The sequence below is a fragment of the Electrophorus electricus genome, chromosome 9 (genome assembly GCF_013358815.1).
Source record: "Electrophorus electricus isolate fEleEle1 chromosome 9, fEleEle1.pri, whole genome shotgun sequence".
Classification (NCBI taxonomy): Eukaryota; Metazoa; Chordata; class Actinopteri; order Gymnotiformes; family Gymnotidae; genus Electrophorus; species Electrophorus electricus.
Genome location: NC_049543.1, coordinates 4,327,501 through 4,352,024, shown reverse-complemented (window position 1 = coordinate 4,352,024; position 24,524 = coordinate 4,327,501). Strand labels below are relative to the sequence as shown.

Below are 24,524 nucleotides of genomic sequence, written 5' to 3'. Positions count from 1 at the left end.
CCTCAAACACGAAAACCTCTGAGATTTTCCACCCATAGGACAAGGCCAGTTATACTCTCTAGGACTCCTGTCCATGGGTATATAGGAGACAATATCTTCTATGCCCACTGATATTCTTCTGCAAATGGCACGAAACCCAAATGTTGGGTTGGTGTGCTGTACCTGTTGTGATTCGGTTTATGGAATCAGGGAGTCTCTAGAATTTGATTTCCTTTGTCAGGATTTTTTTCTGAAACAGCCAACATGAAAATTCTGTTCTATTTTGATATTTGCTTGTTGGAGAACGTTGGGTCAGTTTGCTGTGGGAATAATCTGAGAAACCATAAACGTGATCTTAGGTCTTAAACAAGCAGAACCTTCAACAGCTCCCTCTCTTAGTCTCGTTCCTGTACCAACCCCCAGATGTATGACAACATCGCATCCCTGCGCTTCGACACGGGGCCGAACGGCGAGCCAGTGGCCAGGGCCCTGGTGTCTGCGGAGGGGGAGAGGCTGGAGCTCAGGGAGGCCATCCCAGCTGAGGGGCGAGTGGAGGACTGGATGACCGCAGTTCTGCTGGAGATGAGACGGACCAACCGGCTGATCACCAAAGAGGCCATTTACTTCTACTCACACCACAAGACCCGGTACACAAGTCAGCAAGCAGCCCAGCACACTGAACCTCAGACCAGTACACGACTTCAGCCCAGGACACTGAACCTCAGACCAGTACATTGAACCTCAGCCCAGCACACTGAACTTCAGCTGTGACAGGGCCCTTTTTTGCTTCTGTCCCACAGAAATGATCCCACCAACCAAACTGCGGGTTTTACAGTGCCACTGTAACTGGATACATGTATAATGATTTTACAAACTATAGGATTACCAAATTGTAGATATTCTTGGATCAGTGAACTGGTGAATTAATTTTTAGGTTGAGGAAAGGTTGTTTGTGATTTTTATTCTTAGTATCATTTCAATGGTTTTTATTCTGTTTTCCGTGACACAACCCCAGATGATTTAGTGCTGGGCCTCATCTGTGCTGTCGTTGTGCTCGCTCTGCGGCAGGGTGGAGTGGATGCTTGGCTACCAGGGTGTGGTGGGGCTGGCGGCTAACCAGGTGTGGTGGACCTGGGAGGTAGAGGACGTCTTTCGCAGGACTGCCGCGGGCGACAAGCAGGCTCTGAAGCACTACGCCAAAAAAATGCACCAACAGATCGACGACCTGGTCCGACGCATCACGCAGCCCTTAAAGAAGAATGACCGGCGCAAGCTCAACACCGTGCTCATCATAGATGTCCACGCCAGAGACATCGTGGACGGCTTTGTCAGAGACAGGTGCTGCACTGTGGGGTTTCTGCTCTGCTTTCATCTTTATGCCTTTATTAGTCAAATATATAAGTTAGTTGAGCACTTCAAGAATTGATTAAATATGATTTTGGCAAAGAACCACATGTGTATAAAAGTTAATTCGAGTTCAATAATTAATGCTGACCTCTGGCTTCATTCTGAATTTTGGATTCAGTTAATTAGCAATTAGCAATTGGATTAAAATCATGGTGTTTGCCATTTTTGTGAACTTGAACTATCCACTTCTGAGCCTGTGAAAAGTTAGTCAGCCTGTATATTACGTCTGGGTCCTACACTCAACAGTTCAATATTTGCCATTCTAACGCCACATTGTAACCTCATGAAGGATTCGCTGTTGAGCTGTAGAGCTCAAAGAGTTGAGTCTGAACATAGTTAGAGCTGAGAGTCAGAGCTGAGTTAGAACTGAATCAGAGCTGAATTGGAGCTGAGAGTCAGAGCTGAGTCAGGCCTGAGCTGAGCCGGGGAACTCTAAACTCTGCACCCTGACCCTCAGAAGGAGAAATAAAGTGTCCAGGACGCTGAGCTGAGCCGCTGCTGTCCTGCTTCACTGTGTGCAGTATCACGGACGCTCGCGAGTTCGAGTGGGAGAGCCAGTTACGCTTCTACTGGGACCGGGAGCCCGACGACCTGTTTGTGCGCCAGTGCTCTGCCCAGTTCTCCTATGGATACGAGTACATGGGCCTGAATGGACGACTGGTCATTACTCCACTCACCGACCGCATCTACCTCACACTCACACAGGTGTGCTCACCGACCGCTTCTACCTCACACTCACACAGGTGTGCTCAGTGTATCTACCTCACACCCAGTCTATGTATGTATCCCATGTGTAATCTGTGTAGGCCTGTCTATGTACCTGATGTATAATATGTGTGTGTGTGTGTGTGTGTGTGTGTGTGTGTGTGTGTGTGTGTGTGTGTGTGTGTGTGTGTGTGTGTAGGCCTTGTCTATGTACCTGGGTGGAGCCCCAGCAGGGCCTGCAGGTACAGGAAAGACGGAGTCCACTAAGGACCTGGCCAAGGCTCTGGGCTTGCTGTGCGTGGTCACTAACTGTGGTGAAGGCATGGATTACATGGTAAGAGACCTGCACTGGAAAACACACCAACACTTGCTGTGGTGCTTACAGCTTAGATCAGAGCATTAGAATAGTGTTGCTGCATTTTGCTCAGGGCTTTTAACCACTCCTACAGTAAACAAGGACAAACACTATCTGTTTACACAAACAGAACTCATCACTCTCTACTCTGCTATAATCCCCAGAGGAACTGTGAAACTAAAAAATACAGATATCTAAGAACGTTTGCTTATCATAATGCACTGGGCCTGTTTCAAGTTTACACAACATGTTGTGTATGGCAACCTCCCAAACATTTCCTATGGGATGGTGGGCTGAATGGGTGGCAGTTCTGTCCCGTCACTGGGCCTTTGTCGCCCCCTGTAGGCGGTGGGGAAGATCTTCTCTGGCCTGGCTCAGTGTGGAGCCTGGGGCTGTTTCGATGAGTTCAACCGCATCGAGGCCTCTGTTCTGTCTGTCATCTCCTCCCAGATCCAGACCATCCGCAACGCCCTCATATTGCACCTCACACGATTCCACGTGAGTCCCGCACATCATGCAGTCCGTCACGTCTTCTACCTCTCCCTCTCCCTCCCTCTCTCTCTCTCTCTCTGTCTCTTGCTCTCTCGCTCGCTCTCTCTCGCTCTCTCTCTCGCTCTTATTATTATTAATATTATTGTTATTATTTACATTTATATAGCGCCTTTCTCAGACTCAAGGACGCTTTACAGACAGACATCAGCTTTTACTGTCACTCACACACCGAGGAGCAATCATCTTTCTTCCTGCTGAGTTCTGTGAAACTCTAGGCTAGATAACTGTCCATCTGAACCAGTTTCGCGTGTGGTGTGTCACTTTTCTCAGGTTTCTTGTGAATTGTTCTGGTGATGACAGATGGAGTCATTTACATTACAATGAAGGACAACAAATATTGTAAAAGTTTGTTTGAGAGTCATGGTGGAAAACACAGATCCTGTTTGTGGTGGTAAAAGCACTAATCTCAGTACGCAGTCATGAATGCACTAATGCCAGTATATTGTTTGCCTTGGTGGTAGTTTGAGGGTCAGGAGATCAGCCTGGACTCCAGAATGGGGATCTTCATCACTATGAACCCGGGCTACGCCGGCCGCACGGAGCTGCCTGAGTCTGTGAAGGCCCTGTTCCGGCCCGTGGTCGTCATCGTCCCTGACCTCCAGCAGATCTGTGAGATCATGCTGTTCTCTGAGGGCTTCCTCATGGCCAAGGTCATTACCACACCGCAGCATGAGCACTAAAACCCTCAAAGCAAACGAAACCTGTGCTTTGCGTGTCTTGCAGGCTCTGCGGTTTGTAGTCGCAGTTGCCTTATGAGTGAGTGTTTTGGAGTGCAGGTCCTGGCAAAGAAGATGACCGTGCTGTATAAACTGGCCCGGGAGCAGCTGTCCAAACAGTCTCACTACGATTTTGGTCTACGAGCGCTCAAGTCCGTCTTAGTGATGGCGGGAGAGCTGAAGAGAGGCTCGCCCGATCTTAACGAGGTGACTGCCACGTTAAATATTGCGGGGAGCTTTAATGGTTCTGTCCACTCTAAACTCCTAATGTGGACTCCTGGAGTCAACAGAGTAAAACAGTACATACTGTAGATTCTGGCATTTACATGACTGTCTGAAAACCATAAACAAAGCATCTGAGATGCTTAACTAACGAGTAAAGTTATAAATAGAACTTATCGTAATGTATTATCTCTAAAATCTGCATATTTAAGCATACTCTCTCTCTCTCTCTCTTCCTCTCTCATGCTGTCTCACGCTCTCACACTCTCACGCTCTCTGTCTTTCTCTCCTTCTCTTTCTCCCAGGATGTGGTGCTGATGCGTGCTCTGAGAGACATGAACCTTCCTAAGTTTGTATTTGAGGATGTTCCTCTGTTCCTGGGTCTGATCTCAGACTTGTTCCCAGGGCTGGACTGCCCACGTGTCCGCTACCCAAGTTTCAACGATGCCGTGGAGACCATCCTGGAGGAGAATAAATACATCCTCCTTCCCAATCAGGTGGCTCCTCAAACACTCTAAACCTGCCCTCTCCTTAGCTTTCTCTCACAACATGTTTGTGTAAACAACCAGATTTTATTTCCATATATCCTTTTATTATTTAATTTTGTAATAATTTCTGATTGTTCAAAATGATACAACTTGTCAGTTTAACCAGGTAAGTATGAGCAGGAAAACAAAATTGCACAGTAGTGTGATTCTCCAGGACTGACGCGTCCCACCTGTCACTGTCATTATTCTCCAACGAATTTCCTCGCATCACCTGTTTTTAAAGAGCAGTTATGTGTGAGCTGTTGTCTGATGAACGTCCGCTCTGTTTGTACTGCTCTGGCTTGGCTGTGTCTGGCCGCAGGTGGATAAAGTGGTCCAGATGTACGAGACCATGATGACCAGACACACCACCATGGTGGTGGGACCCACAGGAGGGGGGAAGTCTGTGGTTATTAACACCCTGTGCCAAGCCCAGACCAGGTTTCTCTCTTGCTGTCTCTGAGTTTAGTCCCTGAATTTAGTCTTTGAGTTTATTCTGAGCTTAGTCCCTGAGTTTAGTCTCTGGGTAATAGCTGTGTGCCTGCAGGTTGGGGCTGTTGACCAAGTTATACACACTGAACCCCAAAGCCATGAGCGTGATTGAGCTGTATGGCATCCTGGACCCGGTGACCCGAGACTGGACCGATGGCATTCTGTCCAACATCTTTCGAGACATCAACAGGCCCACGGATAAAAAGGAGAGAAGGTGGCCTGTCATAAACACAACTATAAATCCACAGGCCTGATTTACTACAACATGTAGTGAAAGCATTTTTTGTCTAGAGCAAAAACAGCCACAGGATCACTGACCACAAGACTGAATCTGACCTTTTTTAATGCATTCGAGTTTCTCTAAAGCCCCGGTGTGGTAAGCTGCTGTTGTGTCTGGCAGGTACATTCTGTTTGATGGCGACGTAGATGCTTTGTGGGTGGAGAACATGAACTCTGTGATGGATGACAATAAGCTCCTGACACTGGCTAACGGAGAGAGGATCCGCCTCCAGAGCCACTGTGCCCTCCTTTTTGAGGTAACCTTGGAAACCAGGGTCTCTAGTCAACAATGCCTGTTGACTAGACCAGATCAATATTTCAGTTTCACATGCATTCTGTGCTAATTTTATTACAAACACCTAGCAGCGCCATCTACTGGTCCTTTTCTTACCTTGTGACCATAGCTAGCTGGTACTGCATGACATCACGTGATGTGGATTAGACATCACATACAGACGTACCTGCGGTCTGATTTTAGGTGGGAGATCTGCAGTATGCCTCTCCTGCCACCGTGTCACGTTGTGGAATGGTATTTGTGGACCCCAAAAACCTCCGCTACGCTCCCTACTGGCAAAAGTGGGTTATCAACAGGCCTGCAAAAGTAAGGAGCAAGCTCGATCGAGTTGGTCCCGTTTTCAAATTCCATTTAAATATATCCTTTTATATGTCACATTTATGGTTTTGAAAATGTCCTTTTGGTCACATATTGTGTATGAACATGCTCTTGTTGCCCAGGAACAAGCAGACCTGAAGAAGCTGTTTGAGAAGTATGTGCCCAGTGCCATCGACATGATAGTGGAGGGTCTCGTAGACAGCAGACAGGGAGAGAAGCTGAAGACCATCGTCCCTCAGACCGATCTGAACATGGTAAACAGAACCACACTTATTGAGGCCAGACCGCAGACACACAACGCCTTTCGCCAGGACGTGCAGAGCGTTACTACATATAAGGGAATAGCATAATCCTCCCCTGAGAGAGCAGGAAAGAACCTGGCTGGAGCTTGATTCTAAGTGGGCACTTTTTCCCTTATGAGCACTGTCTTTTGGGAGGGGGAGATGGTGACCCCTGACCCCCAGGGCAGCTGGTGACCCTGACCGCTGCCCAGCACTGTGAGCATGAAGGCGATCGTTGCCGTATCACCATGGTCTTTCCTTTTTGTAGGTGGTGCAGTTGTCTGTCATGTTGGATGCTCTGTTGGAGGGGGATGAGCTCAGCTATGAGGAGTTGGAGTGTTTCTTCATCGAGGCGCTTTACTGCTCTCTCGGAGCCGTGTTGCTCGACAACAGCCGCAAGAAGTTCGATGACTTCATTAAGACGCTGTCCTGTCTCACTACCGTTCACGACGAGGAAACGCCCGCTGGCCCTGGAGAACTACCTGGTTTGTTGGGAAACGTCCCAGCCTGTTCTTTCCGTTTATTTTGGTGGTTTTTACTTTTTTCGATCCCTTTTTAATGCCAGATTGTACCTTCAAACACGTACGAGCGAGGTTTTATCAAGGTTTGATAGCACAGGTGTGTGTGTGTGTGTGTGTTTTAGGTTACCTGCCAACTCTCTATGACTTCCACTTTGATGTAAGCACAAAGAAATGGGCACCGTGGAGTTCACTAGTCACTAAATACATCCACAATCCTGACAGGAAATTCGTCAACATTCTTGGTAAAAGTTTACCTGTGTTTTTTAAAGCTAAAATCTATTAATTATGAATTGTCTTTCCTTGTGTTCTCCATGTGCTTACTCTCTCTCGTGTTTGCTCGTGTTTTGTGTTCTCACCTTATTGCTCTCAGTGCCCACAGTCGACACCACCCGTGCAAACTGGCTGTTGGAGCAGATGGTGAAGATCAAGAGGCCAGTGGTGCTGGTTGGAGAATCTGGAACCTCCAAGACTGCCACCACCCAGTTCTTCCTCAGCAATCGCAACTCAGACACGACGGTACGTCGTGTCTGACCCAAATAAACACCAACATACTGCAGGAAATCCCAACAAATCCAAACAAACATCTGTAAACTCCAAGAGACCCAATCAAACCCCAAATAAACCTCAGCACACTGCCAACAAATCCAACACACTGCAGCAAACCCCAACCAACCCAAACAAACGTCAACAGACCTCATCATACTGCTGCAGACCCCAACCAATGCAAACAAACACTAGCAGACCTTGTCATACTGCTGCAAACCCCAACCAACCCAGCAAATTCCAGGGTTTACATGCCCGGTTTTAGGCACCACTGGACAAAATGGTTTTGCCTTGTTTTTGTATCACAGGAACAAAACAGACCTCCACGCATACACAACCCCTTCAGACAGAATGTTGCTTTTTTTCCAGTCGGTTCTGACCATCAACTTCTCATCAAGAACCACGTCCATGGACCTGCAGAGGAACTTGGAGGCCAGCGTGGAGAAGAGGACCAAGGGCACCTACGGCCCGCCCACGGGGAAAACACTGCTCGTCTTTATGGATGACCTTAACATGCCACGGGTACAGCTATGGGTTACTTGGCATAGACCAGTGCATACAGCACTAGTCACCTACTCTTACTTTATTTTTAATATCTTCTACATTTCAGAAAAACAGCGAAGGCATCAAAACAATGAACTAATGAGTATGAGATTGTGCTGTGTTAAACATTTACGTGATTATGATGTGTTAATCACTGGCTCGGTACAGCAGCCAGACAAAAAAATGACAGAGATGACAAGAAGGTCACCAGTCTGCCGGCGTATGCGCCACGTTTGTACATTGGTTTTATTCCCCGCCTTTTCTCAGGTGGATGACTACGGCACCCAGCAGCCCATAGCTCTTCTCAAGCTGCTCCTGGACCGTGGCAGCATGTACGACCGGGGGAAGGAGCTGAACTGCAAACATCTGAAGGATCTGGGCTTCGTCGCAGCCATGGGAAAGGCAGGGGGTGGCCGCAACGAGGTGGATCCACGCTTCATCTCCCTGTTCAGCGTCTTCGGCATCCCCTTCCCGGAGGAGGAGGCCCTGCACCTCATCTACTCGTCCATCCTCAAGGGCCACGCTCGGGTGAGGGGCCCACGTCATACGGCAAGCGCGGATCAAACGCTCCCCCAAAACGCATCGCAGCGTTGAGGTTTTGTTGTATTGCAACTTCATCAAAACGATCAATTCGTTCTTTTTTTCCTCTGGGCACCTCAGCTGATGACAATGACGTATATTAATTTACAATTGGACCTCTGCTTTTCTGAGGAAAGGGTTCAATAGAAATGGTCTAAACAACATGAAACAGTTGATAAACCAGCATGTTGTGAGGCAATATGATGCCCAGTTTGGTGTGAATCACTTCTGCTGTGTGCGTTGCTGTTTTTATAGGCGTTTGAGGAAAGTATTCGGAAAATCTGCGACCAGCTGACCTTCTGCACACTGGAGCTATATAAGACCATCATTAAAGAGCTCCCCCCAACACCCTCCAAGTTCCACTACATCTTCAACCTGAGGGATCTGTCCAGGGTGTACCACGGCCTCACACTCACCAGCGCGGAGAGGTAATGCTCCTCTCCTAGACTCCACGGGTGTTCGCCCACACACACACACACGCTGCTCATGTGCGATTCGTGCTCGTTTACCATTGCAGGTTCATGACGGTGTCGCAGTTTGTGCGTGTGTGGAGAAACGAGTGTCTGAGGGTCTTCCACGACAGGCTGATCAGTGAAGCTGACAAAACACTGGTGTGTGAGCGCAGCCCACTGAAGATGCCCAGTGAAGCCTCACTTAGCATTATAAACTTGTAAAGGAGTATTCGTATTATACGCGTAAATTAACATTTTTTTGTCAACAGCTGCCCTGAGACTTTCATTATTAGTGTTTTTCCAGAGTGTTTTCCATCAATAAGTCTTTCTGTTCCTTTGTATTCTTTTAAAACCCAACAGAACTGGCCAGAGAAGCAAAGCCAGAGAGCCTGTTATGAGCTTCTAAGGAGGGGTTCATTTTGAAATCTCTATTGTTATTGTATCTAAAACTAACCAACGAGTAAACGACTTCTGATTAGAGCTTTCAAAGAACGTCCTGCTTTGACCCTGTTGTATTATTAGCTCCAGGGACACATTAAGAGTCTGATAGAGGAGCATTTCAGATCTGAGCTGGATTATGCTACGAGAGATCCCATCCTGTTTGGAGATTACCGAACAGCACTGAATGAGTCTGAGCCCAGAGTCTACGAGGACATTCAGGACTATGATGCGTGCAAAGCCCTGTTCCAGGTACCACCTGCCCTGCCCATGTACAGCCAAACACACTTAATGCACCTAATACAGTCTGTGATTACCTTCTGGCAGAGGCAAACATTTTGATCCCGCTACAGAGCACATTTAAAATCAACGAACCACACAGTTCAAAAGGAAAAAACATTGGTGGAAATGCTGTAGAAGGTGGAATTCATTTTTGATGTGTATTTTTGTAAAAAGAATATGCATATGACAAAATTGCAAATGACAAAAGTGGATTGTTGAAATTTTCTAGCATCGTGGGTTTATTGCTAGAAAATCTTTATTGTATAGTCTGACTCACATGGTCTGGTATGAAATTTGGTCAAGATTTCTGCATTGACATTTCATGCGGTGTGACATGCAACTAATGCATAAGACTTCTGGAATCACACAGTGTAAAGCTAGCTGACTATACAGTGGTGTGACCTGTTTCCTGTAGGAAATCCTGGAAGAGTACAATGAAAACAAGACCCGGATGAATCTGGTCCTTTTTGATGACGCGCTGGACCACCTGACCAGAGTGCATCGCATCATCAGAATGGACAGTGGCCACGCCCTCTTGGTGGGGGTGGGTGGGTCGGGTAAACAGTCGCTGACCAAACTGGCTGCTTTCATGGCAGGATGTGAGGTAATAAACCTTTCCTCTTGCGTTTGTGTAAATTAGCACTTGGACAGGTTTGCTTTATGGTTATGATTGTTTTAACTGTCATCTCAGCCATGACATTTACAGCAACATGAACATTAAAAAGCATCTATATTGACAATTAATACAGTTAGTAAAATCAGTAATCACTAAATCACTATATAAAGAACAATCCAATAGACTTGAAAGTAAAAATTCATTTATTACCCTTTACTATGTTTTTAGATTTTGCCATAGTGAAAGTATTTTTAAAAACAAGGTTTCACGTTTGCCCTGTGGTAACTGTTACAGAGCTCTTATTCACAGCACAGAAAAGAAGAGAGTTGGCCTGACGCTGCTGTTGTGTGTGCAGGTGTTTGAGATCGTGTTGAGCAGGGGTTACTCAGAGTCCAGCTTCCGCGATGACCTGAAGAGCCTTTATCTAAAACTGGGCATGGAGGGCAGGAAAACGGTCTTCCTGTTCACGGATGCCCACGTGGCTGAGGAGGGCTTCCTGGAGCTCATCAACAACATGCTCACCTCAGGTACACAGAACCAGAGAAGACTACCACAGCTTACACACACTACAACTGACCTCCAACTACCGCAGCTTACACACACTACGACTGACCTCCAACTACCGCAGCTTACACACACTACGACTGACCTCCAACTACCGCAGCTTACACACACTACGACTGACCTCCAACTACCGCAGCTTACACACACTACGACTGACCTCCAACTACCGCAGCTTACACACACTACGACTGACCTCCAACTACCGCAGCTTACACACACTACGACTGACCTCCAACTACCGCAGCTTACACACACTACGACTGACCTCCAACTACCACAGCTTACACACACTACGACTGACCTCCAACTACCGCAGCTTACACACACTACGACTGACCTCCAACTACCGCAGCTTACACACACTACGACTGACCTCCAACTACCGCAGCTTACACACACTACGACTGACCTCCAACTACCGCAGCTTACACACACTACGACTGACCTCCAACTACCGCAGCTTACACACACTACGACTGACCTCCAACTACCGCAGCTTACACACACTACGACTGACCTCCAACTACCGCAGCTTACACACACACGACTGACCTCCAACTACCGCAGCTTACACACACTACGACTGACCTCCAACTACCGCAGCTTACACACACTACGACTGACCTCCAACTACCGCAGTTTACACACACTACGACTGACCTCCAACTACCGCAGCTTACACACACTACGACTGACCTCCAACTACCGCAGCTTACACACACTACGACTGACCTCCAACTACCGCAGCTTACACACACTACGACTGACCTCCAACTACCGCAGCTTACACACACTACGACTGACCTCCAACTACCGCAGCTTACACACACTACGACTGACCTCCAACTACCGCAGCTTACACACACTACGACTGACCTCCAACTACGGCAGCTTACACACACTACGACTGACCTCCAACTACGGCAGCTTACACACACTACGACTGACCTCCAACTACCGCAGCTTACACACACTACGACTGACCTCCAACTACGGCAGCTTACACACACTACGACTGACCTCCAACTACCGCAGCTTACACACACTACAACTGACCTCCAACTACTGCAGCTTACACACACTACGACTGACCTTGTATCTTATCACTGCTTACACACACTAAGACTGGCCTCTGTCTGCGACAGTTTATATATATATATATATATATGTGTGTGTGTGTGTGTGTGTGTGTGTGTGTGTGTGTGTGTGTGTGTACATGCACAGGTATGGTTCCAGCACTGTTCCCTGATGATGAGAAGGAGTCCATCGTGAACCAGATCCGTGACGAGGCTGTGAAGATGGGCTCTGAACCCTCTAAAGACAGTGTGTGGCAGTACTTTGTGAACAAGAGCACCAGCAACCTGCACATTGTGCTGGGCATGTCTCCCGTAGGAGACGTCCTCAGGACGCGCTGCAGGAACTTCCCGGGTACCACAAGACGAAAAGCTCCTTTATATATTCCTTATAACATCACATCCACACTGGACTGATTATCCCTGTGTGTGTGTGTGTGTGTGTGTGTGTGTGTGTGTGTGTGTGTGTGTGTGTGTGTGTGTGTGTGTGTGTGTGTGTGTGTGTGTGTGTGTGTGATCTACAGGCCTGGTGAATAACACTGGTATTGACTGGTTCCTGCCTTGGCCTCCCCAGGCTTTGTATGCAGTTGCTCAGTCTTTCCTGGGTGCGTCAACAACACTGAACACATAACACAGCAGTGACTGATATAAACACTGAACACCATCACACAGTGACTGATATAAACACTGAACACCATCACACAGTGACTGATATAAACACTAAACACCATCCCACAGTGACTGATATAAACACTAAACACCATCCCACAGTGACTGATATAAACACTGAACACCAGCACACAGTGGCTGCTATTAAACACCAAACACCATCACACAGTGACCGCTATTAAACGCTAAACACCATCACACAGTGACTGCTATTAAACACTGAACACCATCACACAGTGACTGCTATTAAACACTAAACACCATCACACAGTGACTACTATGATGTCTGAACACCATCACACAGTAACTGATATTAAACACTAAACAGCATCACTCAGTGACTGCTATTAAACACTAAACACCATCACGCAGTGACTACTATTAAACGCTAAACACCATCACACAGTGACTGCTATTAAACACTGAACACCATCACACAGTGACTGCTATTAAACACTAAACACCATCACGCAGTGACTGCTATTAATCACTAAACACCATCACACAGTGACTGCTATTAAACACTAAACACCATCACACAGTGACTACTATGATGTCTGAACACCATCACACAGTAACTGATATTAAACACTAAACAGCATCACAGCAGTGACTGCTATTAAACACTAAACACCATCACTCAGTGACTGCTATTATACACTAAACACCATCACGCAATGACTACTATTAAACACTAAACACCATCACAGTCACTGCTATTTAACACCAAACATGATTACACAGTGACTGCTATTAAACCCTAAACACCATGACAGCAGTGAGTGCTATTAAACACTGAACACTAACATAGCAGTGACTGTTTATGAACGTGATGGTGTTCATGGAAGTGATGGTGTTGATGGAGGTGGTGGTGTTGATGGAGGCGGCGGTGTTCTTTTGCTGTTGCAGGGGAGAATGCGATGATCCCTGAGGCCCACACTGAGGCCGTGCTGGGTCATGTGTGCACGGTGCACTCCTCCGTGGGTCAGTACAGCCGCCTATTCCAGCAGAAGCTTCGCCGTAGCAACTACGTCACCCCCAAAAACTACCTGGACTTCATCAGCACCTACTCCAACCTGCTGGAGGACAAGAACATGTACATCCTCGGTGTGTGGCGTGGGTCATGTCTATCTTCTGTCTACATGGATCTATATACATCTATGATTCATGTTTGTCTCTCTGCATGTTATCTACATGTATCTTTGAGTGTTTTTTTTTTTTTTTTTACTTTTTGCATTTGTGTGTATGTGTGGGTGTGTATATGTGAATTTGTGTGTGACTGCATGCATGCATGTTTGTATGTGTGTGTGTATATATATGTAAATGTGTATTCTTTCATGGGTGTGGGTGTGTATGTAAATGTGCTGCGTGTGTGTGCGTGCTGGTGTGTATATGTGAATGTGTGCACATTCGTGTGTGTGTGTGCCCGCGCGCGGGTGTGTGTGAATATGCTTGTGGCTGTGTATATGTGTGTGCGGACGTGCGTGTGTGTGTGTGTGTGTGTGTAGCTCAGTGTAAGCGTCTAGAGGGAGGCCTTGATAAGCTGAAGGAGGCCAGCGTGCAGCTGGCGGAGCTGAACAGTAAGCTGGCAGAGCAGAAGGTGGTTCTGGCGGAGAAATCCTCCGCCTGTGAACAGCTGCTGCAGGACATCTCCACCAACACGGCCGTGGGTGAGCATCCACGCAGCTGATCCTGGACCCCACAGCACTGCTCTGACTAACACACACACACCCCGCATGCAGGAAACGGGACACAGAGGAAGCACTACACAGAGAGAGAGTAAAGCTAGTTCTCTGTGCATGTTGAACGTATGATGGTCGGGTAGCAGAGGAGATGTAGCCACTGCCTCAGATCCTTACACTCCATAACAGAGGCAGCGCTGAGAGCTGATCCCAACTGCTGACTGTTTCCCCACAAGCTGAGGAGAAGAAGAAGCTCGCCGAGGAGAAGGCCAAGGAGATTGAGGAGCAGAATAAAGTGATCGCGGTGGAGAAGCTGGACGCAGAGAGCTCGCTGGCAGAAGCCCTGCCTGCTCTGGAGGCAGCTCGCATGGCCCTGCAAGACCTGGACAAGTCAGACGTCACCGAGATCAGGTGGGTGTACCACTCCAGCTCCGAGAAACGGAGTCAGGTGGGTGCACCACTCCATCTCTGAGAAATAGAGTCAGTTAACCATACCACTCCAGCTCCGAGAAACAGAGTCAGGTGGGTGTACCTCTCCATCTCTGAGAAACAGAGTCAGGTGGGTGCACCTCTGAGAAACAGAGTCAGGTGGGTGTGACTCACTGTTTCCACTGCCCATGACGGTGCTGACAACAGACTGACAGACACTGCGGCTCCAATCACACTTGAGTCGGGACTCAACGAATGGGTTAATGTGTTAATCGCTTACTGTTCTGACAGACGAAACTGAGCACAATATAACTCGAAGTACAAAAGTAAGGAAGAATCCAAACTGCACCCTGGCCTTCATCACACACCAGCCATTTGTTGCAGTTTCTTTCATCGTGGCTTGTTGTCTAATGTCTCATTTTCTGCTCATCTTTTGGTCTCCTGTGGTTTTGTCGTCTTGCCGTGCTGCGCAGGTCCTTCGCCAAGCCACCCAAACAGGTGCAGGATGTGTGCGAGTGCATCTTGGTCATGCGCGGCTATAAGGAGATCACCTGGAAGTCGGCCAAGGGCATGATGTCAGAGGCCAACTTCCTGCGCTCCCTCATGGAGATGGACTGTGACTCCATTGGTGGTGGCCAGGTGAAGAAGGTGCGAGGTGAGTCCTTCGGGGTCACGCGAGGTCACTTCCTGTCATCAGTAGGTTTTTTTTTTTTACCGATAAGTACTTTATTTTTGCGTATACGGTACCGTTGCTGGGGTCCGCCCTCCTCCCAGACCGTCTGAAGAACCTGAACACGTCCTTCGAGGAGATGCAGGCCATCAGCAAGGCCGGCTCCGGCATGCTGAAGTTTGTGGAGGCTGTCATGGGCTACTGCGATGTGGCCAGGGAGATTAAACCCAAGAGAGAGAAGGTACGATCGTGATTTCAATACTCTGAGATGATGAGACTAGCAGATGAGAAATGAGAATATAGGCTTGAACAGTGATAATCATAGTGGAGGGGACATTATTTGGATGTTTGTTTGTTTGATTGATTGATTGTTTGTTTGTTTCCAGGTGGCCAGGCTTGAGAGGAACTTCTTCCAGAGTAAGCGAGAGCTGGAGCGGATACAGAGTGAGCTGGCCGCCATTCAGAAGGAGCTGGGCACTCTCGGGGACAAGTACAGTGCTGCTACAGGCGAGAAGCTGCTACTGCAGGAGGAGGCAGAGCTTATGGAGCGCAGGCTGATCGCTGCAGACAAGCTCATCTCAGGCCTGGGATCAGAAAACAAACGGTCCGCACTCGCTCATGTCCCACACTCACACACACTCACTTATATCCCACACTCGCTCATATCCCACACTCACACACACTCATTTATATCCCACACTCACTATCCCACACTCACTTATATCCCACAATCGCTCACACTCACTTATATCCCACACTCACACACACTCGCTTATATCCCATACTCACACACACTCACTTATATCCCACACTCGCTCATATCCCACACTCACACACACTCATTTATATCCCACATTCACTATCCCACACTCACTTATATCCCACAATCGCTCACACTCACTTATATCCCACACTCACACACACTCACTTATATCCCACACTCACACACACTCACTTATATCCCACACTCGCTCATATCCCACACTCACACACACTCATTTATATCCCACACTCACTATCCCACACTCACTTATATCCCACAATCGCTCACACTCACTTATATCCCACACTCACACACATTCACTTATATCCCACACTCACACACACTCACTTATAGCCCACACTCACTTATATCCCACACTCACACACACTCATTTATATCCCACACTCACTATCCCACACCCACTTATATCCCACACTCGCTCACACTCACTTATATCCCACACTCACACACACTCACTTATAGCCCACACTCACTTATATCCCACACTCACACACACTCATTTATATCCCACACTCACTATCCCACACCCACTTATATCCCACACTCACACACACTCACTTATATCCCACACTCGCTCACACTCACTTATATCCCACATTCGCTCAAACTCACTTATATCCCACACTCGCTCACACTTGCTTATATCCCACACTCGCTTATATCCCACACTCGCACACATTCACTTATATCCCACAATCGCTCACACTCACTTATATCCCACACTTGCTCACACTTGCTTATATCCCACACTCACACACATTCACTTATATCCCACACTCACTTATATCCCACACTCACACACACTCATTTATATACCACACTCACTATCCCACACTCACTTATATCCCACAATCGCTCACACTCGCTTATATCCAATACTCACACACACTCAATTATATCCCACACTCACTCACACTCGCTCACACCCACTTATATCCCATACTCACTCACACTCACTTATATCCCACACTCACACACCCTCGCTTATATCCCACACTCGCACACACTCACTTATATCCCACACTCACACACACTCACTTATATCCTACACTCGCTCGCACTCACTTATATCCCACACTCACTTATATCCCACACTCACACACACTCATTTATATCCCACACTCACTGTCCCACACTCACGTATATCCCATACTCGCTCACACTCGCTTATATCCCACACTCACTCACACTTATATCCCACACTCACTCACACTCGCTCACACTCACTATCCCACACTCACTTATATCCCACAATCGTTCACACTCGCTTATATCCCACACTCACACACACTCACACACACTCACTTATATCCCACACTCACTTATATCCCACACTCACACACACTCACTTATATCCCACACTCGCTCACACGCACTCACTATCCCACACTTCATATGTTCGCAGCCCCTGAAAAGAACATAGAACAGTGTACTTTTGCAAATGAGGCTGTTTCTTAAAAACTTCTCAAATTAAGAATGCTAAACAGAAATTAAATGCCAGAATGTCCTTTAACAAATAACGAAAGTATTGACATTGTTCAGGACAGGTCTGAGTGCTCTAATCTACAGTTAGGATCGCTTTGTACTCGATACCTAGAAAATCACATCACCTGGTGCTGATTTGGGAAGCGTTTGAACTGGAAAACGAGTTTGTATTTTGAAGAGCAGTGTAGATCTCCTTGAGAGGAGTGCAGCGCCAGTTTCAGACATACGCACAGACACGTACACCAGCACATTCACCGCTGATGATCTGATCACTAGTTGATTAACTGTGCCATGGAATGACCAACGCTTAACTGTGCGGTTTGGTAGCTCTTCAGGGATGAGGAGTACTGGATTAACCTGCTGGATATCCAAACCAGTCTGCCAGGGGTGGTGAGTTACAGGAGAGTAGCAGTGTTCTGTGTGGTGTCGTTGTCTGTAGGTGGACAGAGGACCTGGAGGAGTTGAAGGAGAAGCGTGTGCGTCTGCTGGGAGACTGTCTGATCTGCGCCGCCTTCCTGAGCTATGAGGGAGCCTTCAGCTGGGACTTCCGTGCTGAGATGGTGTACGAGGTGTGGCAGGGGGACGTGCTGGAGAGAGGCATTCCCCTCAGCCAGCCCTTCCGCCTGGAGAACCTCCTTACAGACGAGGTGGAGATCAGCAGGTGTGAAACATAAACCATAGTGTGTGTGCGTGTGTGTGTGTGTGTGTGTGTGTGTGTGTGTGTAAGAGAGAGTGTGTGTGTATATGTAAAATCCTCTTTCATGTCTCTGTCGGTGGGTTTAAGAGGGTCTCATTACATATAGCTCTGTGTGTATATATATGTGTGTGTGTGTGTGTGTAAGAGAGTGTGTGTAGATGTAAAATCCTCTTTGATGTCTCTGTAGGTGGGTTTCAGAGGGTCTCATTGCATATAGCTGTGTGTGTGTGTGTGTGTGTGTGTAAGAGAGAGTGTGTGCGTATATGTAAAATCCTCTTTCATGTCTCTGTAGGTGGGTTTCAGAGAGTCTCATTACATATACATCTGTGTGTATATGCGGGTGTGTGTGTGTGTGTGTGTGTGTGTGTGTGTGTGTGTGTGTGTGTGTGTGTGTGTGTGTGTGTGTGTGTAGATGGGGTTCAGAAGGTCTCCCTCCTGATGAACTGTCAGTGCAGAACGGCATCCTGACCACCAGGTCCAGCCGCTTCCCGCTGTGTGTGGACCCCCAGCAGCAGGCCCTCAGCTGGATCAAAAAGAAGGAGGAAAAGAACAACCTCAAGGTGCCCTAACTCACTACCACCTTTGATCCCCTAACCCCTAATCACTACCCTCACCACCTTTATTAATACCATTACCCCTAATCACTGCCCTCACCACCTTTATTAATACCCCAACCCCTAATCACCACCTTTATTAATACCCTAAGCCCTAATCACTACCCTCACCACCTTTATTAATACCCTAACCCCTAATCACTACCCTCACCACCTTTATTAATACCCCAACCCCTAATCACCACCTTTATTAATACCCTAACCCCTAACTCACTATCCCTACCACCTTTATTAATACCCTAACCCCTAATCACTACCTTCGCCACCTTTATTAATACCCTAACGTCTAATCACCACCCTCACCACCTTTATTAATACCCTAACCCCTAATCATTACCCTCACTAGCTTTATTAATACCCAATCCCTAACTCACTATCCCCACCACTTTTATTAATACCATAACCCCTAACCCCACTACCCTCGCCACCTGCATGCATGTTCTGCATGGATCTTAAGTACTTGATTTCTAGGTTGTTTGTTAGTATAATTGTATATTCTATATTATATTTCATGATCTGTGTTTGTATGGGCAGATTTGAATATGGAAATCTTGTGTATTTGCATATGCAGATCTCCTCATTCAATGATCCAGACTTCCTGAAGCAGCTGGAGATGGCCATAAAATATGGCTTCCCCTTCCTCTTCCAAGACGTGGACGAGTACATTGACCCGGTCATTGACAACGTCCTGGAGAAGAACGTGATGGGCACTGAGGGTCGTCAGGTCATCATGCTAGGAGACAAGGAGGTGGACTATGACCCAAACTTCAGACTGTACCTCAACACCAAGCTAGCCAACCCCAAATACTCCCCTGCAGTGTTCGGCAAAGCCATGGTCATCAACTACACAGGTGAGAGTCACATGCTCCGTCCCCGGGGAACACACACACACACACAGTTATACTGGATGCTGAAAATGTGACAGTGAATGCGGTGTGTGTCAGTGACTCTGAAGGGTCTGGAGGACCAGCTGCTCAGTGTCATCGTGGGGTTTGAGCGCAAGGAACTGGAGGAGCAGCGCGAACGTCTGATTCAGGAGACAAGTGACAACAAGCGTCTCCTCAAGGACCTGGAGGACTCACTGCTGCGGGAGCTCACCACCTCCACTGGAAACATGCTAGACAACGTCGAGCTTGTCCACACACTCGAGGAGACCAAGTCCAAGGCCAGCGAGGTCTGCCTGTCTGTCCCACACTACAAACACACCCACACACACACACACACTGTAGAGTTCAGTTGAATATAACTTCATGTCTAAGAGGGGAACATTGGGCAGTGGTAGCTCAGTGGTTAAGGTACTTGACACTGCCAAGTTGCCACTGTTTGGCCCCTGAACCCTCAATTGCTCAAATTGTACTCAGTCATAATCGTAAGGGGGTTTTTTTTGGATAAAGGTGTCAGCTAAATTCCATAAATGTAAATATAAACATTGCATGACTCAGACCAAAGTGAACTGTCTTGTATTTGCCTGAGCTGCCAGCATCTGATGGTGCTGTGATCTCTCTCTTTTGGCCGCCAGGTCTTTGAGAAACTCAAGTTAGCCGAACACACATCGGCCGACATCGACAGGCTGCGGGACAGCTACCGGCCGGCAGCCAAGCGCGGCGCCCTGCTGTTCTTCGTGCTGGCTGAGATGGCCCTGGTGAACAGCATGTACCAGTACTCCCTTGCCTCCTTCCTGGAGGTGTTCGACTTCTCCCTGCGCAAGTCTCTGCCCAACTCCATCCTGACCAAGAGGCTGAGCAACATCATGAACACACTCACCCTCAATGTCTACAACTACGGCTGCACCGGTGAGAAGAACCACTGAACACAGGCTGGACAGAAACACAGTCTGGACATTAACACAGACTGAACTGTAACACAATCTGGACACTAACACAGACTGAGCACTAACACAGACTGAACTGTAACACAGGCTGGACACTAACACAGACTGAACGCTAACATGGGCTGGACAGCCTGGAGGAGACATCCCGGGCACCAGCACAGCACAACTCTGACACTACTAAACACCATGTTTACTACTAAACACGGTGTTCACTACTAAACAACATGTTCACTACTAAACACTGGTCACTAATAAACACAATGTTCACTGTTACATACGCTTCACTACTAAACACAATGTTCACTACTAAACACTGCTCACTACTAAACACCATGCTCACTATGAAACACCATGTTCACTATTAAACAGTGTTCACTAATAAACACCAGGTTCACTACTAAACACTGTGTTCATTATTAAACACTGTGTTCATCATTTCTTGTTGATTGCTCATTTGTAAGGTTTTTAGTCCACTAACCTGAATGTAAACAATTTGGAGTGCACTACATTTAAAGTGATTTAAACTGAACCTCATGTTTTAAGTGAATTGCAAAGGGAACTATCAGTACTTGACACTCAGTGTTGAATAAATTAACTACAAATGTAATTGCTATGAATTGTTTAAATATATATTCAGGATCACATCTGTGTATACGTTACTTCCCGTGATTTGTTCATATGTCTACTTATTCGATCTGCATAAGCATATCTTAAATACAAGTATGTTAATACAGCAACAGTGTAAGAAGCATGGCATGTATGTTTGTCAGAGTAATATGCCATTATCATTTGTTCTGTAAAGTTTCTGCTTCAACTGAAGTGTATAATTAGTGTTTTTCTTCTATTTCTGGGGTGGGTGATATATCAGAGCTGTAGAGCAGCTGTGAGTGTCCTGAGCTGACTGTTCTAAGCTGAGTGTCCTGTGCTACGTTGCAGGTCTGTTTGAGAGACACAAGCTGCTCTTCTCCTTCAACATGACCATAAAGATGGAACAGGCAGAGGGGCGCGCCCCACACAAACAGCTAGACTTCTTCCTGAAAGGCAGGAAACTGACTTAACACACAGTCTCACGCATGCACCCATACTGTACACATGCATATGCACATAAAACCTCACACACACACACACACATACACACACTAATACATATATGCAGACGCATGCATGCACATACACTCACGCATGGACACACACACACACAAACAAACATGCATGCATATGTACCCACATGTATGCGAATACTCACACACATGCACATACGCCCACTCATACAGATGCATTCACATACGCACATCTCTCTCCATCTCAGACACAGAGAGACACACACACACACACTCTCTCTCTCTCTCTCTCACTCTCACTCTTTTATTCCTCCCTCCATTTTGTCTCATTGTCTCACCTGCCTACACAGAGTTCTTACATTAATTTGATAATAATGCCTGGTTTTGTCTTTGGGCAGGGAATCTATCTCTGGAGAAGAGCAAAAGAGTGAAACCGTGTGACTGGCTGCCTGATCAGGGATGGGAGGATATTGTGCGACTAACCGAGCTGTTCCCTGAGGAGTTCGGCACCTTAATTGATGACATCGAGACGAATCCCAGTGACTGGAAGAAGGTACGTGCTTCCTCATTTCCAACAGACATTCATCACTGATCCTGTGGGCCACCACACTCAGCGTCGCCCCCTGTTGTTCTCACAGTGGTATGACCTGGACAGCCCAGAGCAAGCTCTCTTCCCCACGAAGTACAGGGACAGTCTCACGGCCTTCCAAAAGCTTTTGCTTTTGCGCTGCTTCAGGCTGGATCGTGTTTACCGCGCCGTTAGCGACTATGTCACCGTTACCATGGGAGAGAAGTACGAGAACACATCCACTCCAAACTCACTCATAAATAAACATCTAATGTTATATAAGACCTATTCTCTAATATCAAAAACATTGTTGAAGTTTGGGTCCCTCCATCTCGCCTCTCCACCGTCTCCTCGTGTTCGTCAGATATGTTCAACCCCCAGTGATCAGTTTTGAGGCAATCTTGGAGCAGAGCACCCCGAACTCGCCCATCATCTTCATCCTGAGCCCCGGCTGTGAGCCAGCCAGTGACCTGCTGAAGCTCGCCGAGCGCTCGGGGTTCGGGACTAACAGACTGAAGTTCCTGGCCATGGGACAGGGTCAGGAGAAGGTACACACACACACACACACATATTCACTTAGACAGACACACACATATACACACACAAGCACACTGATTTGGAGCAGTTGTATTTAGAGATGGTTTATTGGGAGTTGGAACAGTCTAAGATTTTCCTCCATTTCCCAGGTTGCCTTGCAGCTGCTGGAGACGGCGGTGACTCGGGGGCACTGGCTGATGTTGCAGAACTGCCACCTGCTGGTGAAGTGGTTGAAGGACCTGGAGAAATCCCTAGAGCGCATCGCCCGGCCACACCCAGACTTCCGCCTCTGGCTCACCACAGATCCCATCAAAGACTTCCCCATTGGCATCCTGCAGAAGTCCCTCAAGGTGCTCACGTTAACACTCACTCGCTGACTCCACCCACAAGGGGCTCACGTTACACACTCGCTCGCTGACTCCACCCACAAGGGGCTCACGTTACACACTCGCTCGCTGACTCAACCCACAAGGGGCTCACGTTACACACTCACTTGCTGACTCCACCCACAAGGGGGTTCATGTTGCACACTCACTCGCTGACTCCACCCACAAAGTGCTCATCTGTCCCAGCTTACACACTCACTCACTGACTCCACCCACAAGGCGCGCACGTTTCCCTGCTTACACACTCACTTAATGACTCCACCCTCCTGCACCCAGGTACAGAGTTGTTTCGGACACACACCTGTACCCAGGTATAATCAGACATGGTCACAGCCTGGTTTTTCTTATATAGACCATGATAGCTCTCATTGTTGGAGTGGCTTCATAACACCCACAGAAAAAGCATCTGTGTGTGTGTGTGTGTTTGTGTTTGCATGTGTCTGTGCATGTGCATGTGTGTGTGTGTGTGTGTGTGCTTGCACGTGTGTGTTTGTGTGTGTTTGCACGTGTGTGTGCATGTGTGTGTGCGTGCATGTGCGTGCATGTGTGTATGTGTGTGTAGGTGGTGACAGAGCCTCCCAATGGGCTGAAGCTGAACATGAGGGCCACATACTTCAAGATCCCCCTGGATGCTCTAATGAGCTGTGAGCACCCGGCCTTCCGCAGCTTGGTCTACGTACTCGCCTTCTTCCACGCCGTCGTGCAGGAGAGACGCAAGTATGGCAAGATCGGCTGGAATGTGTCCTACGACTTCAACGAGTCTGACTTCCTGGTGAGCTTAGAGCAGGTTTGGCTGCCGTAATGCATTGATTTCAACTGGTAACCTGTTGTTGAGGAGTACCCTGCTCTAAAACACCGTACTGTCTTCAGTGCTGCAGTTTAAGGACATCGTGTGTGTGACATGTGTCTCAGGTGTGTATGCAGATTCTGGACACCTACCTCACCAAAGCTCACACTCAGTGTGATGCAAGGATCCCATGGGGCAGTCTTAAATACCTGATAGGAGAGGTAACACACTGATCCCTGATCTCAAATACCTGATAGGAGAGGTAACACACTGATCCCTGATCTCAAATACCTGATAGGAGAGGTAACACACTGATCCCTGATCTCAAATACCTGATAGGAGAGGTAACACACTGATCCCTGATCTCAAATACCTGATAGGAGAGGTAACACACTGATCCCTGATCTCAAATACCTGATAGGAGAGGTAACACACTGATCCCTGATCTCAAATACCTGATAGGAAAGGTAACACACTGATCCCTGATCTCAAATACCTGATAGGAGAGGTAACACACTGATCCAGGAGCAATGATACCCAAGTGGAACTGAGGATTGTTACATCCTTCACCCTCCAGTTCACTGA

General features: G+C 47.5%; 1 protein-coding gene across 1 annotated transcript in view; it reads left to right on the top strand.

Moving 5' to 3' along the window:
* The window catches only part of dnah10 (dynein axonemal heavy chain 10), a 43,966-nt gene that overhangs the window by 15,089 nt on the left and 4,353 nt on the right, over positions 1–24,524 (top strand). The window contains exons 28-70 of the mRNA XM_035530155.1: positions 403–626; positions 1,048–1,317; positions 1,908–2,091; positions 2,291–2,425; positions 2,792–2,944; positions 3,460–3,648; positions 3,775–3,921; positions 4,242–4,433; positions 4,786–4,904; positions 5,011–5,169; positions 5,356–5,491; positions 5,713–5,835; positions 5,970–6,101; positions 6,397–6,613; positions 6,772–6,891; positions 7,020–7,165; positions 7,562–7,714; positions 8,003–8,263; positions 8,570–8,742; positions 8,832–8,925; positions 9,289–9,456; positions 9,902–10,090; positions 10,458–10,629; positions 11,891–12,094; positions 12,264–12,344; positions 13,318–13,515; positions 13,917–14,078; positions 14,327–14,501; positions 14,993–15,174; positions 15,294–15,430; positions 15,576–15,793; positions 17,898–18,119; positions 18,568–18,715; positions 19,341–19,620; positions 19,714–19,943; positions 20,289–20,562; positions 21,537–21,641; positions 22,060–22,214; positions 22,300–22,454; positions 22,594–22,777; positions 22,916–23,116; positions 23,715–23,924; positions 24,065–24,160. Coding sequence (XP_035386048.1) covers positions 403–626; positions 1,048–1,317; positions 1,908–2,091; positions 2,291–2,425; positions 2,792–2,944; positions 3,460–3,648; positions 3,775–3,921; positions 4,242–4,433; positions 4,786–4,904; positions 5,011–5,169; positions 5,356–5,491; positions 5,713–5,835; positions 5,970–6,101; positions 6,397–6,613; positions 6,772–6,891; positions 7,020–7,165; positions 7,562–7,714; positions 8,003–8,263; positions 8,570–8,742; positions 8,832–8,925; positions 9,289–9,456; positions 9,902–10,090; positions 10,458–10,629; positions 11,891–12,094; positions 12,264–12,344; positions 13,318–13,515; positions 13,917–14,078; positions 14,327–14,501; positions 14,993–15,174; positions 15,294–15,430; positions 15,576–15,793; positions 17,898–18,119; positions 18,568–18,715; positions 19,341–19,620; positions 19,714–19,943; positions 20,289–20,562; positions 21,537–21,641; positions 22,060–22,214; positions 22,300–22,454; positions 22,594–22,777; positions 22,916–23,116; positions 23,715–23,924; positions 24,065–24,160 — 7,473 coding nt within the window. The remainder of the gene's footprint in view (positions 1–402; positions 627–1,047; positions 1,318–1,907; positions 2,092–2,290; positions 2,426–2,791; positions 2,945–3,459; positions 3,649–3,774; positions 3,922–4,241; positions 4,434–4,785; positions 4,905–5,010; positions 5,170–5,355; positions 5,492–5,712; positions 5,836–5,969; positions 6,102–6,396; positions 6,614–6,771; positions 6,892–7,019; positions 7,166–7,561; positions 7,715–8,002; positions 8,264–8,569; positions 8,743–8,831; positions 8,926–9,288; positions 9,457–9,901; positions 10,091–10,457; positions 10,630–11,890; positions 12,095–12,263; positions 12,345–13,317; positions 13,516–13,916; positions 14,079–14,326; positions 14,502–14,992; positions 15,175–15,293; positions 15,431–15,575; positions 15,794–17,897; positions 18,120–18,567; positions 18,716–19,340; positions 19,621–19,713; positions 19,944–20,288; positions 20,563–21,536; positions 21,642–22,059; positions 22,215–22,299; positions 22,455–22,593; positions 22,778–22,915; positions 23,117–23,714; positions 23,925–24,064; positions 24,161–24,524) is intronic.